This window comes from Schistocerca nitens, chromosome 7 (assembly GCF_023898315.1).
Source record: "Schistocerca nitens isolate TAMUIC-IGC-003100 chromosome 7, iqSchNite1.1, whole genome shotgun sequence".
In the NCBI taxonomy this organism is placed as follows: domain Eukaryota; kingdom Metazoa; phylum Arthropoda; class Insecta; order Orthoptera; family Acrididae; genus Schistocerca; species Schistocerca nitens.
The window spans coordinates 633,226,968-633,243,952 of record NC_064620.1 but is presented as its reverse complement, the minus strand read 5'-3'; the positions used below and the strand labels follow the sequence as shown (position 1 = coordinate 633,243,952).

General features: G+C 46.5%; 1 protein-coding gene across 1 annotated transcript in view; it reads left to right on the top strand.

Moving 5' to 3' along the window:
- Positions 1-3,577: 3,577 nt before the first annotated feature.
- The window catches only part of LOC126194656 (TRAF3-interacting protein 1), a 260,931-nt gene continuing 247,523 nt past the window's right edge, over positions 3,578-16,985 (top strand). The window contains exon 1 of the mRNA XM_049932847.1: positions 3,578-3,785. Coding sequence (XP_049788804.1) covers positions 3,651-3,785 — 135 coding nt within the window. The 5' untranslated portion in view covers positions 3,578-3,650. The remainder of the gene's footprint in view (positions 3,786-16,985) is intronic.

Sequence of the window (16,985 nt, the reverse complement as noted above, 5' to 3'; positions counted from 1 at the left end):
TTACTTTTTAAAATGAAAGTTAGTTGAAATTCACTGACAGGTTACTTATCACTGTCTTTCTAATAAATAGATTATGGTTTTCATAAATAGAGATCTTTCCGTTACTTGTTACCTAGCATTAGCACAATAGACAGACTGTGTATCTTGTTATATTATTAATATGCACTTCCAATACACAAGAGAGACAAACACTTAGCAAACATGAGTATATAACGTTTCACAACTGCAGCGTTCCACTTTTACTACAGTGAGACACAAAATTAACACATATGTAAGATACTGTCTCACTTTCTGCGATTTACAACAGGCAGTAATGTGATCATTTACTAAGCAAAACTTTATAAGCCTCAGTCTTAAGAACTTTTAATTTTGCAGTTGGCAACAGCACTTTAATAAGCAGTTTTAATAGGAAAATTATTTTCAGCAAACAATATTTACTTTAACTCACTCTCTTGCCACATTAACTATAACTTTCTTTTTACTAAGTTCAAGAGGCATTAATTAGCATAACATTGGTCATAAATGTTCTTTCAGTAGGGACACTCGGTAATTACTTTAGTTCAAACGGAAAGGAACCCGAGAGGTGTTATGATAAGGAAAAAATTAACGTAGGTACATAAATTCAGATATAAATTAACTTATATTTGAGCACATTAGCACATCCATTAAGCTGATCCTTCACTGTACACCATTATAGTATTACGTTACAGTGATTACGCAATGTGGTGGCAACTGCAAGTTGGTAGGTGGATTCGCAGACAGAATTGCTGGACTCTGTCATTTCTTGGTGGCGATGATAGATACAAATTCCAGAATAGTTCCAGCTATTTATCCACCCATCCGAGGCATTGGAAAGCGGCAGGAAAAGCCTCTCTCGGAACCAGCACAATATGCAATTTTTACATGGCAGTGCACAGTTTGGTAGCTCGTCGCCGACTCGTAGTTCGTCCCCGACTCGTAGCTCGTCTCCGACTGACTCTTTTTCCACCTTTTCTACCTAGGCCAACCACAATTTGCGCGCGCTACACAGTTCCGTTCCCGAGGGGAACCACACCAACTTTTACATACAGAATAACTAAGAATCCTAAGTGAGGATCAGCAGTTTACATAACAGCAACCAAATGCATTAAATAAAACAAAACATTTACACATATTGACATCTCTACAAAAAATTATTCAAACAAAATTACAATCATATACAGTAAGTTTTGTTCCCTCCAAATGGGACAAAGCATTTAAACGACAGATATGCTACACAGCATACAATCAAATCATGACATCAAAGTTTTAACAAAGAAAGGAGTATTCAATTCTGTGTTCTCTATTCTATCAAACACACTTACAGAAGCTCAATGATGTAACATTAAATGAAACAAAAGCAAAATAAATCAGTACAGCATTAGAGCTATGGTGTTACATCGTGAGTATATCACCTCTCTTTCTTGGATAAACACTGACTTCTGAACCTGTGTCAATCAGAAACTTCTCACCTGAAGAGAGGTCCAACACGAACAATCGGTGTGATTGGTTGACTGCAGATACCGTGGCGTTTTCACCTCTTTGAATCACGCTATGACTCGGGCGCCTATGTTGTTGTTGACGAACTTTAGCGCCCTTTAACGACCGCCTTTTAAGTTTGTATAGCTGAAGGGTTGAATACATTGACGGGCAGTGTTACCGAAGCGTCTGTGGTACCAGCACCATTGATCTGTCAAATCCTGTTGGATAGCATTTGTTCGTCTTAAAACTGCGACTTCGTAGCTGCTGGTGGTGTGAAGTTACTAGCACGTTGAGTTTTGCCACTTGTGCTGCCAGCTGCTGTATGGTGGGTTCGGTCGATGAGCACTGCTGTTGGGAAGTATTATTGCATGTTCCTGGCTCACTGACGACAGATTCCATCACACTTCACGTTCTTGGGCCTCTATCCTGGCTGTAGTTGAATTCGGAACACGCAGAAACTTCGGTTAAGGTGTTTGCGATGGTGTCTGCCTGTTTTGCTAAGACTTGCAATGATAAGTCTGTTTCTGCTGCAATGACGGCACGGATGTTGGCAGGAAGTTTGCGAAGCTATATTAGACGTAAAGACTCTTCAGGTAGGAGTTCCGGGCCGGCTAATGTACGTAAGGCTTTGAGTACTTGTGACGGAGTCTGGTCGCCCAAATCTTCGTATGCGAAATTTTTTTGTAGTCGCAAATCTGGTGACAACGTATAATGCTGTATGAGAGCTTCCTTTAGCACCAAGTAATTTTGTTGCGACAAGGTTTCTTCTCTTGCTCTATCACTTCTAAATTTAGATGTGAAACCACTATACTAAATTTGTCAGTGTTGTTAGACACCCCACGCTGCCGAAATATGCATTCAGCCTGCGTAAACCAAAGCTGGGGGCGCGTCGCCCAGAACGCGGAAAGCTTAACATTTCCGTGTCGCGCGTAGGTACTCCCATCTTTTGCATTAACATCTGTAGTTCCGTTTTGTGGCGAATCAAACGGCATGGACCGCGATCCTTGGTCGAACAGACTGTAGTCTTCAATCTCGATTCCACTGCCCCATGCTTTTGTCTCTGAATTCATTATTTTCGTCGGTATATATATTTTCTTTATGCTTCTGCTACGATTTTTCGGGGTCACCACTATGGGAGCCTTTATATTTTATGAAGTAACAGCTTTTTCATGAGATGAGAAAACATTTTATTTTCCAAGCACAGATCAAAAGCTAACAAGATTAAAAAAGTCGTAACCAAGCCGACTACGCCAAAGATAAATATCTATCAGCTGCAGCTTTCACCCGCTGTTTCTGGCGCAGTGGGTAAATGACGTCGCCACAAGTCGCTACGACATCAAAAATTATTAAAATATTTGGACTGACAGTAAGATTCTATAGGCATTCTAATGGCGATTTTGTAAATGAGAACATATGCCACCACTGGTTTATTATGTATTCTCCACTGGCATACCTACACCCGTTGTTAATTTATATGCGTTCTGTATATGTAATAAATAGTTTGAGAAAGGTAGTTATGTCACAAAGCTAAAACGGCGTTTCCCCCTATGCCAATAACTGACGTGTGTAGAATGACGCGAATGAATGTAGGTGTTTCAATGTGCAATTTCCGTGACAACACATGAGAGGTGTCACTTGTGCTGCATTTGGAAACCCAGCTAAACGTACGCGAGTTTTGTTGAAGTTATGTGCAAACTGTTCCTTTGGAAATTTAATCCGTAGCAGATAGAAATAGTAATTGGTATTTGCAAAGTTCAGTTGCATGGATGAACAAAACTTTGTTGTCAAGTTTTTCCATTGGGACAGATATGGAGCGTCCAAGGAGGTTCAATGCATATCTCTTTGCCGTGAGTTTCTAACATGCTTGCATAATACCAACTGCGCGACCTGAATGTGTCATTAATGCTGATATTGACATGTATGTAGCTACATACAGAATAAGTATTTTGTCTAACGAGATACTGGAAAAATATTAGCAGCATTAATTGCCCTTTACTGAAGTTTTTATGATCAGTGTGTGAAGTTATTTGATCGAAGTTAACTCATCCCGTATGATGTCACACCTGTTTGCACAGAAATTATTATAACCACATTCTTTTCTGCTGTTGGGTATATTAATCGTAAGGTGGTTGTTATAGTGTTTTGGTAGTATGACAGAAGAAGTAAAACCCGATGTTATTAAGAAAACGCAGGAATCCTTAGGAAAATACGTCAAAAGGCCACCTTTGACCGAAAAGTTGCTTAGAAAGCCACCATTTCGGTTTCTCCATGACATCGTAACGTGTGTAAGTTGTTTACGTTCCGTTTGTATTGGATGAAGACACCTGGTAGTCGCACTGTAGAAACCTGGTTTTGACAGCACAATGTTGTATTCATTTTGATGATATGGGAACACGCGTATGTTAATGTTTCCAGTGCACTGTAAAGTCACGAGCGTGTAACTGTTTTTCAATATTTGAGGTTATTGACATGTATGATGCTCTCAAACTTTTTGCTTCTTTAATTTTTTTAGTTATTTTGCGTTATATCTTAAAGTTATTGATAACGAACACAAGTAAGGGTGGTATTGGTACTGTTTACATTGTAAATTGTGTTGTATGTGCATTGTTCGTAAAGCTCTAGTACCAAATCACAATAATATTGCAGATTGACAAAGATGTTATATAAGTGGAGATCATTTACGGCCATATGAGTTACAAACATATTGAAGAAGGATTACCAACCATATGTTAATACTTATTTGTATTTCGAATTTTACATACTGAAATTGGTTCACAACAACTCAGTGGAATTAGGTTTTAGTTCGTCAAAGTAAAGTTTCAAAATGCCTTTAAACATAGGAAATGATGGAAAATTCGTATTAAAGAAAGAAAAAAAGTTGGCATCCAACAGTATTAAGATTTATTAGTCAGTGACAATTTTCTACCTCTACATCTATATACTCCGCAAAATACTGCGGCTTGCATGAAACCATGTATTGAGATTTCTCCCCCAGTTGCATATGGAGCATATGAATAGGGACTGCTTAAATGTCTTTGTGAGTGCCTAATGCCTACTTTTGTTTCCATGGTTCTTGTTGAAGTGAGGAGTTGGATGATGAGTAATATCTCTAGATTCTTCACTTAATATTGGCATTTGAAATTTTATAAGCTTTCGTGGGATAATTTGCATCTCTCTTCAAGAGTCTTCCTATTCAGATTTTTCAACTTTACCATGATGATCGCAGGAGCCCATGGTCATTAACCCACATGTATTTAATATCCCCTGTTATCCTATTTCGTATGGGCACACTTGCTCACAGTATTGTGAAATGACAAGTGATTTGTGTGCAAGCAGTTTCCTTTGTCAACTGACTGCGGTTTTGTAGAGTCCTGTCAATGAATTGGAGTTTACCATCTGATTTGCCTATGACTGAGCTTATGAAGTTGCTACTAATATTGTGTGCAAGGTCATCATTACAGAACCCGAACAGCAAGTGTACCAGCATACACTGGTTAGGCATACCTGAAGTTACGTCTACTTTTGTGAGTGATTCTCCATCCAAGATGTTATACTTTGTCCTCCCTACCAGGAAATACTCAGAGCAGCAATAAATTTTGTTTGATAACCCATATAATCTTACCTTGGTTAACAATTATTGTTCAGAAGTCAAGAAATATTGCATTTACATGGTTTCCTTGACCAGTGGCTTTCAGGGTATCATTTGAGAAAATCATGAATTGGGAGTTTTACATGATCAATGTTTTGAGTATTCATGCTGGTCGGCATGGAAAAGGTCATTCTGTTAAAGATACTTCATTACGTGTAAGTTCGGAATATGTTCTACAGTTTTTGCAGTAGATGGAAGTTAATGAAAGTGGAGAGTTATTTTATCAATAACTTCTGTTACCCTTCTTGTAAACAAGTGTGACCTGTATTTTTTTCCAGCCTTGGGTATTGGGCACAGATGTCACAGTGGTATACCTGTAGGATTTGTCAGCTTAATACATGGAAAAACGTAGGCCTCATATAGTGACATTTCAATATGTAAGCTCCTTAAAATGAGTACTACAAGGTTGCTGTTTTATTGAAGCATCCATTCCAGTATTTTGCCTGAAGTAATTGAACACCTAAGTCATGATACCCACTGCTGTCTACTTAGTCTCAATAGTTCTCGCTGCCACAGCACCCACCCATGTATGTAATTGATTTTGAAGCCGTGGTCATAGTGCCATGCCTCTGTTATCCACATCTGCAAACAACTGTGAAATGCATGGCAGGGGGTACATCCCATTGTACACGTTATTAGGGTGTCTTCCTGCTCCATTTACTGTCGTAGGGAGCACGGGAAGAAAGATTGTTTAAATGCCTCTTTGTATGCTATAATTAGAGCAATACGTAAGGGGGTTCTAATATTTCCTAGAGTCAGCATTTAAAAATGGTTCTTGAAACTTTGTAATTAGGGTTTGTTGGGATAGTTTACATTGTATCTTCAAGAGTCTCCCAGTTTAGATTCTTCAGCATCTCAAGTCTGCCACCTGCTTTACCCACGAATGAGCCTATGTGTGAATCCCATTTCTTTCCCCTACAAAGTGTTACTTGATGTTACAGTCATACGATACGGTGTGTGTGTGTGTGTGTGTGTGTGTGTGTGTGTGTGTGTGTGTGTGTGTGGTATTTTTATTTCTGTGAAGTGCACAATTTTACATTTTTGAACGTTTCAAACAAGCTAAAGATCATAGCACAACATTGAAATCTTATCGAGGTCTTCTTTAATTTCACATGCTGCACCATTATATTAAGACATGTTTTAAAACAGATCTGAAGGAGGTTATTGCTGACCAAAACAGTTACTCTGAGGACCTAACAAGTTTGTGGTCATAGATATGAAATAAAGAAATTTAGTGTTACTTAATATTTGTACAGCTTCATTGTAGATAACTGCGTCATCTGCAAAAAGTCTGAGGTTAGTATTAATATTGTCCACAAACTCATTAGTACGCAACATGAGCAGCAAGGGTCCCAATGCACTTCCTCGGTGCACTCCCATAGTTATTTCTACATCTGACGATGACTCTCCATCCAAGTTAACGTGCTGCACTATCCCTAATAAAAGGTCCACTCAAAAATTTCACTTAATATCCCATTTTAACAATAAGTGTAGATGTGGTTCTGAGACAAATGCTTTATGGAAATCAAGAAATACTGCATCTAGTTGACCGTCCTGATCCGAAGCTTTCAGTAGGTCATGTGAGAGAAGCGTGAGTCAGGTTTCACGTGATTGATGTTTTCAGAATCCATGCTGGTTGGCATGGAGGAGGACATTCTGTTCAAGATACCTCATTATGTTTGAGCTCAGAAATTGTTCTAAAATTCCACAACAAATGGATGTTAAAGATATTGGATAATAGTTTTGTAGGTCCTTGTAGGCCCTATTACTCTTGTAGACATGTGTGACCTGCACTTCCTTCCAACTACCAGGCATGGTTTTTTGTTCAAGTATCTACAATACATTATGGTTAGAAGAGGTGCTAACTCAGCTACAGATTCAGTATCGAATCTGATAGGGATTCGTTTGGGATCAGGAGCTTTGTTCAGTTTTAATTATTTCAGGGGTTTCTCAGCACCATTTACACTAACATGTATTTCACTCATCATCTCAGTGGTATGAGGATTAAATTAGGGCAATTCTCCTGTCTGTTCATTTCGTTATGACCCCTGGCCACAGGTGCCATAACACACCAGGAAGACAGAGAGATGATTTGAGGGAGAGGGTGAATCCTGCCAGTGTGTGCAGAGATAGAGAGACGAGTTTGGCATCGACTTTTATTCTGCCGATCTGGATGTCAGAAGCACTGCATGTGTCCACATGTCATCGCAAATGCCAGTGACAGTGTCTGCCACTACAGCAACCAGCCACTTTGTGCGTGTGATGTACCAGCCTGTCCTAGCCTGAGCAGACTGTTTGGCTGAACTGGAAGCCCCACCTGCCCTCCAGAGGACAGCTGGCTATTCCATGAAGTGCTGTTCTTGGTCACCATGTAGAGTTCCAAAGGTTAACAGCCAGCAGCTGTTGACGTAGTAGAGCCTTGGCAGCTCCAGTTGCCAACCAGGGCAGCTTGGTCGGTGATTAAGGACAGCTTTGAACCTAGGATGCCACGAGATTGCACCCCAGCTCCACCCTTGCAGAAGGCAGCTCGCAGAATGTTGGACGACATCACCCAGAAGGTGGAGGCTGGCCGCCGCCCCCCCCCCCCCCCTCCCCGACACCCATGCAGTACTGAGCTTCAGACACCCTTCATCATTGCTGTGGTGTATCTGTGCCACAGAGCTTTGAGGTTGATTCAGGGGGCAGTTGGCCACCAGAATTAGTCACCATGCAGTCATTGTGGTTGGCCAGCAATTTAAACAATCATCATTCTCACCGCTTCCAGATGCGGACAGAATGGCAACACAACTGCTTGCCCCAAGTGTCTGGACCCCTGTATTTATACTCCTTTCCCTATGATTCTGACTTAGTCCCTCTGGAGGGGTTAATTGGAGTGTCCTTAATAATTATAACATCAGCTTTCTCCAGCCCACTTTGACCCCAAGTGCAGGTTGCTAGGCACTGTTGTAAGTGTGACATACAGGTTTTTTGTAGCACGTCAAGGCTCTATGTTCTGCCTGATTATGCCACTTCTGTTTACGAAGCCCACCAGGTTGTGTTTTCTTGCCTGCAAGTGGCTTCGTTAACCTGCCTTGCTAAACTGTTTGCTTAATAACAATGTTACCAGTGCCCACTACCTGATATGTCCATTGGTCCCTTAACTTGTACCTTCGAGCCATAGCTACATCAAATTATTAAGAATTCCATAAATCCATGCCTATAGTTACTCATGGCGTCGCATATGTTCTCCCTACTTTAGTATCGATCTCCCAGTACATTATCTGAACTCCAATATACTGAGGGCACCCCCCCCCCCTTCGAAATTCACAATGAAGTGTCCCCACACAGAACTTTTCCTCGCACTTGTATTGTCCCCCTAACTAACTACCATGTAACCTATTATACTCTTCTATACTGATTAAGTCCTTAATACTAATTGCTTCCTGGCGAGTGTCAGTTAACCATTCTATTGGTGTTTGGTGTGTTGACACATCTACAGCCTGTGCTTGCTTCCAGTTTACCCAGAACTACAGTATACAAAAGCCTGCTAGAAACAGGCCTCACAATGCTGTCATTCCTGGAAATAGCATATATGCTGCCACTTTCGTTCCATCGAAATGTCCCCTTGCTGGGACACTTAATTTGTCCAAGGACTGTAAGTTTTGGGTGAAGTGTGTTATTTAAGTAGGTTAAATTTTGAACGAGTAATACCCTCAGAGATCCTTTCAGTCAATACAGCGTATGCCATGATAGTGTCATAAGAGTTGATCCAGTGAGTGGTACCAGCAGCTTGAAGTCCGTCCAACTTACCTTACTAGTTGTTCTATCAGTAATCATTCTGCTTTCCTAAAGCATGAATTTTCTGAATGCTACCAATCTTCCTTCTTTGTAACAATTCAACCATACAGTTTCCATTGTGAATATTTGGTCTAACCAATGTGTTCCCAGTCTCTTGAAGTAAGTTCAAGGTGGCAGAAGCTCCTTCTCACAACTCGTCCCATTTACTTCCCACAGAAACAAACTCGCTTCACATGTCTGCATATCAGTCCATACCTGGCCATCTGGACAGATCACAACCTTCCCGTGTCCATCTTTCCAACACTACCTGTGACATTACCACGTTAGTCTGTCCATCCTTGGAGACTAGCAATACGTCCTGTGTCCTCACCTGCACCCACTTCCACTATATCCCCACAATACCCCCCCCCCCCCCCCCCCTGCGGGTTCGGGGGTTAGAATAGGCCCGCGGTATTCCTGCCTGTCGTAAGAGGCGACTAAAAGGAGTCTCAAATGTTTCGGCCTTATGTGATGGTCCCCTCTCGGGTTTGACCTCCATCTTTCTAAATTATTCCGAAGAGCGAGCCAATTGAGGAAGGGCGCCTTACATGGTGCACTGTATCCGTCGTGCATTGAGACCTTTAGCCAGCTTTTTAGTCGTTGCAATGGTGTCCCGCTCGTTTTCCATCTCTTGGGTGAGGATACGTCCCTGGGTGCGATTACCACGCTGCACTCTGCAGTGTTGCTTTTAACTGCGATGACGACCTTGGACATTTTTGCACCTAAGATCCAGCACGGTAGCCAGTCCGTTGTGGTGGGGCCGCCATGTACCCTGATGGTTGTAGCCCCCTGACAACACAGGGATCACTCTACTGATGCCTGCGCCATTAACTCCCCACGTATGCCAAGGAGTAGATGCCCATCTCCCTGGGGCATCAGGGCTCCCGGCAATGGCCATCCTGCCAGGTGGCTATTGCTGCGGCTGGGTGGCGCCCGTGGGGAGGGCCCTTGGTCGGAGTAGGTGGCATCAGGGCGGATGACCCGCAATGAAGCGTGGTACATCATCTCTTGCTGGCAGCCAGCCACCAGCAGTCTCTAAGCGTTCGAGGGCTCATTTTAAAGCTAACGTTTATGACCCCAAATTGTTCCCACCCCTGGCCACACCATGGGAGGAACGAAAGGCAATGAATGACAGTGACGTGTATTCGCCCAGGTATCTCGTCTGTACCAGAGCTGATGGTGACTCATTTCTATCCGTGAAGCCTCAGTTGTTTGTAGAGCATTTAGAGGACAAGTTTGGGGAGGTGGAGGGCTTGTCCAAAATGCGCTCTGGGTCAGTTTTGATAAAAACGGCATCCTCTGCCCAGTCACGCAGGTTACTTGCTTGTGACAAGTTGGGGGATGTTCACGTTACCATCACCCCACATAAGAGTTTAAATATGGTCCAGGGTGTTATTTTCCATAGGGACCTCCTTTTGCAGTCTGATGACGAGCTGTGCGCCAATTTAGAGCGCCGAGGTGTACATTTCGTCCGGCGTGTTCATCGGGGTCCGAGGGACAATCAGGTAGCTACCGGTGCCTTCATCTTGGCCTTCGAAGGTGATACCTTACCAGAGAAGGTCAAGGTGATGGTCTGCCGGTGTGACATCAAACCCTATATCCCTCCCCCGATGCGGTGCTTTAAGTGCTGGAAGTTCGGTCACATGTCCTCTCGCTGTACATCTAGCCTCACATGCCGAGATTGTGGACGCCCATCTCATCCTGATACTCCATGTGCTCCGCCTCCCGTCTGTGTCAACTGTGGAGAGCCACATTCCCCTTGCTCGCCGGACTGCAGTATCTTACAGAAAGAACGCAAAATCATGGAATATAAGACCCTGGACCGACTGACTTACACTGAGGCTAAGCGGAAATTTGAACGGCTACATCCCGTGTGCATGATGTCATCTTATGCCTCCACTGTCAATCCTGCTCCAGCTCCTTCAGCTGCAAGATATACAATCAGCTCTCAGAGTCAGAGGACCTCACCTGCCCCCTTGACAATGGGGGCCCCTTCTCTCGCTGTTGCTCCCACACCATCTACCTCGGGAGCAGCACCCACTAAACCACCGGGGACACCAGTCCCCACTTCTAAGCTGGAGAAGCGTAAGTCTTCTTCGGCTGCTCTCGCTCGGAAGGGATCCCTTGGGTCACTCCCTTCCTAGATTCCTACCAGCGGCACAGCAGACACCAACCAGTGGCTGAAGAAGCCACAGGTCGCTGGTCGACGGGCTTCGCGATCCTCTTCGGTCCCGGAGACTGACTCCAATAAGCCCTCTCACCAACGGCAACCAAAGGAACAGCGAGAGAGAATGACTTTGAAGACCCGTAAGTCCAAGACACCTGCGGAGGCACCTACTCCACCGCTACCTAAAAGCTCTGCGTCTGAGGATGAGGTGGAGATCGTTGCGTCCGCTGAGGACCTTGATCTCGCCGATCCCTCAGACGCAATGGATAGCACTTGCACGGGTGCTCCATCGGAGGCAGCAGGTGACCCAGCGGTGTAATCTGCCTTCCCAGTCCCGTCACGCCTTTCTCCGCAATGGACAATACCATCCTCCAGTGGAACTGCAGCAGTTTCTTCCACCATCTAGCTGAGCTCCGCCAACTTATCAGCCTTCACCCTTTTTTCTGCATTGCTCTTCACAAACTTGGTTTCCAGCAATGCAAACCCCCGCCCTCTGTGGCTATCGGGGTTATTATAAGAACCGGGCGGCATATGAAAGGGTGTCTGGTGGCGTCTGCCTCTATGTCCTTCACACTCTGCACAGCGAGTCTGTCCCTCTCCGAAGACCTTTAGAGGCTGTTGCTGTTCGGGTGTGGACGCCACAGGCTGTTACCGTCTGCAGTCTTTACCTTCCAACGGATGGTGATGTCTCGCAGCATGTCCTGGCTGCGCTGATAGCCCAATTGCCGCCACCTTTCTTGCTATTGGGCGACTTCAACGCCCATAACCCTCTGTGGGGTGGGTCAGTGGCAACAGGTCGAGGTGCCACCGTTGAGCATTTATTGTCGCAGCTCGATCTCTCGATTTTAAATGATGGTGCCTTCACACACTTCAGTGTGGCGCATGGCACATACTCCGCCATTGACCTTTCAATCTGTAGCCCTAGCCTCTTACCGTCTGTCCAATGGAGTGTGCATGACGACCTGTGTGGTAGTGACCACTTTCCGATCTTTCTGTCCCTACCACAGCGTCACTCTTCTGGGTGCCCTAGCAGATGGGCTATGAATAAGGCTGACTGGGACTTGTTCTCCTCCACTGCCGCCATTGAGCCTCTCTCTAATGATGACATTGATGCGGTGGTTCAATCGGTCACCACCGGCATCGTTACTGCCGCCGAATCTGCCATTCCCCGTTCCTCTGGGTCCCCTCGGCGGCGGACTGTGCCTTGGTGGTCGCCTGAGATCGCTGTAGTGATTAAAGATTGCCGGCGGGCGCTGCAGCGTCACAAGCGACATCCCTGCATTGAACATCTCATCACCTTCAAACGGCTGCGTGCGTGGGCCCGCCGCCTTATCCGCCAAAGCAAGCAGGAGTGCTGGGAGCGGTATGTGTCCACCATTGGCCTCCATGTGTCTCCATCGCAGGTCTGGGCCAAGATCTGACGCCTCTATGGCTATCGGACCCCTGTCAGCGTCCCTGCGCTCTCACTGAATGGAGCAGTTTGTACAGACTCCGGCGAAATTGCCAACAGCTTGGCAGAGCATTTTGCTCTTAGTTCCGCTTCTTCCAATTACCCACTGGCCTTCCGCTCCATTAAAGAGCGGATGGAACGTCGGAGCCTTTTGTTTCGCACCCACCACCCAGAATCTTACAATGCTCCATTCAGTGAGTGGGAATTTCGCAGTGCCCTTGCCGCTTGCCCTGATACTGCTCCTGGGCCAGATGGCATCCACTGTCAGATGCTGAAACACCTTTCAGTGGACTGCCAGCGGCGCCTCCTCGATCTTTACAACTGTCTTTGGGTCGAGGGGGAGTTTCCGTCGCAATGGCGGGAAAGCATTGTCATCCCCGTTTTGAAACCTGGAAAGAACCCTCTGGAGGTGGACAGCTACCGTCCCATTAGCCTCACCAATGTTCTTTGCAAGTTGCTTGAACGGATGGTGAGCAGGCGCTTGAATTGGGTACTGGAGTCTCGGGGCCTTCTGGCTCCGTCTCAGGGTGGGTTCCGTAAAGGCCGCTCCACCACCGACAATCTGGTGAGCCTGGAGTCGGCCATCCGCACTGCCTTTGCCCGCCATCAGCACCTGGTCGCTGTCTTTTTCGACATGCGGAAGGCGTATGATACGACATGGTGTAATCACATCCTTTCTACGCTTCATGGATGGGGTCTTCGGGGTCCTCTGCCGATTTTTATCCGCAATTTTCTGTCGTATCGTACCTTCCGCGTGCAAGTCGCGGCCTCATATAGTTCCTCGCACGTCCAGGAGAACAGTGTGCCACAGGGTTCTGTTTTAAGTGTCTGCCTGTTTTTAATAGCCATTAACGGGCTCGCTGCGGCCGTGGGAAATTCTGTCTCCGCTTCCCTGTATGCTGACGACTTCTGCGTTTACTACAGCTCTACTGGCATTGCAGCTGTTGAACGTCAGCTACAGGGCGCTATCTGCAAAGTGCAGTCTTGGGCTGTAGCGCATGGTTTTCAGTTTTCAGCTGCCAAGACCTGCGTTATGCATTTCTGCCGGCGCCGAACAGTCCATCCTGATCCGCGGCTTTATCTTGCCGACAAACTCCTTGCTGTGGTGGAGACCCACAGATTTTTGGGTGTAGTTTTAGATGCCCGGCTGACTTGGCTGCCTCAGATTCGGCAGCTTAAACAGGCGTGTTGGTGGCATCTAAATGCTCTGAGATGCTTGAGCCACACCCGCTGGGGCGCCGACTGATCTACCCTGATACGGCTCTACAAGGCGTTAATTCAGTCTCGTCTGGATTATGGGAGCCTGGCTTATGGCTCAGCATCCCCATCTGCGCTGCGGGTACTGGACCCAATCCTACACAGCAGCATACGGCTTGCCATTGGTGCTTTCCGCACCAGCCCTGTGGACAGCATACTAGTGGAGGCAGGTGTCCCTCCCCTGCGGTTACGGCGCCAACGTTTGCTGGCCGCTTATGCTGCCCATGTTTTAAGCTTGCCCAGGCATCCAAACTATTGTCTCCTGTTCCCGCAGTCGGTCGTCCATCTGCCAGAACGTCGGCCCCGGTCTGGTTGTACAGTCGCGGTCCGCGTCAAAGAGCTTCTCTCTGGGCTTCGGGTTTTCACTGTTCCATCTCCTTTCCGGGCCACTTTGCATACAGCCCCATGGTGTGTTCCTCGCCCTTGCCTTCGGCTCGACTTGGCACAGGGCCCGAATGACTCAGTCCCTCCAGAGGCCTTCCGCCGCCCCTTTTATTCCATCCTGGCCACGTATCAGGGCTCTGGCATTGTTTACACCGACGGTTCGATGGTTGCTGGTCGTGTCGGGTATGCGCTCACTCTAGGGGACCATTCCGAACAACATTCCTTGCAGGATGGCTGCAGCAGTTTACACTGCTGAGCTGGTTGCCATCTTTCGTGCCCTTGAGTATATCCGCACCTGCTCAGGTGAGTCCTTCGTTATCTGTAGCGATTCCCTGAGCGGTTTCAGAGCTCTCGACCAGGGTTTCCCTCATTCTCGTCTGGTGATGGCTATCCAAGAGTCCCTGCATACTCTTGCCCATTGCGGCCGCTCTGTGGTCTTTGTGTGGACCCCCAGTCATGTCGGTATCCCGGGCAATGAACATGTTGACCGCCTGGCGAAAGAGGCCACGAGTAAACCATTTCTGGATGTTGGCCTCCCAGAGACTGATTTGCGGGCAGTCCTCCGCCGAAAAGTTTTTGCGCTTTGGGACGCTGAATGGTGCGATCAGATCATGCCTAATAAACTCTGTGCCATTAAGGAGACGACGACTGTGTGGCGGTCATCCATGCGAGCCAACCGCAGGGACTCGGTCGTACTTTGTCGGCTCCGCATTGGCCACTCCCGGCTGACACACGGTTATTTACTGCGCCGGGAGGACTCTCCTCTATGTTGCTGCGGGGCGGCTTTGACAGTGGCCCACATTTTGTTGGCCTGCCCCCTTTTAGCTGTGGTCAGGCAGACATTTGCGCTGCCTGATACGCTTCATGCCCTTTTATCTGATGACCCTGTTGTGGCTGGCTTAGTTTTATGTTTTATTCGGGCAGGGGGTTTTTATCGTTTACTCTGAGTGTTTGTTCTGTTCTTTTGTGTTGATTCTGGCCATTGGCCTACGATTTTACACTGAGTTTTTAATGTGTTCTCGGTGGTTGGCTTTTCCTTTTTATCTCTATGGTCGGCCAACCACCGTCACACACTGTGTGATTTTAATTTGTTTTGTCTGATCTCTGTAGGAGTATTTCTTGTCCTGTGTCGTCTGACGTCTTTCCTGCTGTTCGTTTTTATTCTCTTTGGGTGGTTTTCATTTTTTAGAAAAAGGGACCGATGACCGTCGCAGTCTGGTCCCTTTAATCCCCCAAACCAACCAACCAACCCCACAATAGGTACACGGATCACTATGTGTGCCCTGACGCTATCTGCTTCTACCTCTACCGTAGCCATAGGGAAGAACACTGCCAGATTTTCTTGTGACACTTTGGCTATAAGTTGTAACTCTGTGGAAAACTGCTATTCTGCTTGATGCAGTCTCATAATGAATTCCCTAGTTGTCAGCTCAGGGGGTCCACAGTCCCTTTTGTGGGTATGTCTTTGGCGTGCATGGGGCCCCGAGCTATTGCAGTCTCCTTCCTTTTTTGAGACTACGTTACCATCCCTGTTCCTCTCCTTCCCTGTCCTTGCTCTTTTCTCCCTGTCCTCTTTGTGGACTTCTTTATATCGACCTGGCTATCCTCCCAGCTTTGTTTTTGGTGTGTGCTATTGTTTAGTTTGCTGTTTCCTTTTTGGCATTTTTGGCCCCATTGAGGTTCAACCTCCATTTCCAACATTTTCCGTTCAGTGTGAGCCATTTGGGAATGAACTACCAACCTAGTTTCCATAGTGCAGGCTCCTCTCCCCCTCCCCTCCCTTTTCCCCTTGCACCCTGGCGCCCTTCCTGCTAGGTCACAAGCACGGTAGCCAGTCTGTGTGGTGGGCCCGTTAAGTACCCACTTGCTGGGCCCCCTGACAACACAGAGATCACATTGCTAGTACCTGAGCTGTTAATGCCCCGTGTCTGCCTAGGAGTTGATGCTCATTACTTTAGGGCATCAGAACTCCCGTCGATGGCTGCCGTGCCAGACAGCCCTCGCTGTGGATGGGTGGGCCCACGGGGCGAGCCCCTGGTCGGAGTGGGTGGTACTAGGGTGGACACCTTGCACATGAAGCGACAAAAGCGTCAACATCCTGGCCGTTCTGTGGCCGTCTCTAAGAGTGATAGAAGACGTGACACTCCTTCTGACCCTTGGCCACCCTCTGGGAAGAGGGTCAGCTCGCCGGCTTGGGTTTTGTGGGGCAGTGCCTTTCCATCTAGACGAGGTCTTCTCATAGACCAGTTTCTTGCAGACCATGACTTGTGCCTTCTTAATGATGGCTCCCCTACCCATTTCAGTGCCGGTCATGGTACCTTTTGCGCCATTGATCTTTCTCTTTCTTCTCCCTCCCTTCCTCCCTTTTATTACACTGGTCGCCACACGACGACCTTTGCGATAGTGACCACTTCCCGTTGATTCACTCGCTCCCTTCTCACTCTCTGATGGACAGGTTACTTCGTAGGTCTTTCCAACGTGCCGATTGGCCTCTATATACTGCACAGGTCGATTTTTTTTCTCTCTTTGTTGGGTTGTATTGATGACGTCCTACGTGATGTGTCTGATGCAATTTTTTGCGCTAGTGGCCTTGATATCCAACTCATCTGGACCATTTCGGCGCTGGCAAGTCCCGTGGTGGAGTATGGCCATTGCCATTACAATCAGTGATCGTTGTCAAGCTTTGCAACAACTTAAGAGGAACCCATCTGTTGCCAATCTTATTCCCTTTAAACGCCTCCACACCAAAGCCCATTAATTAA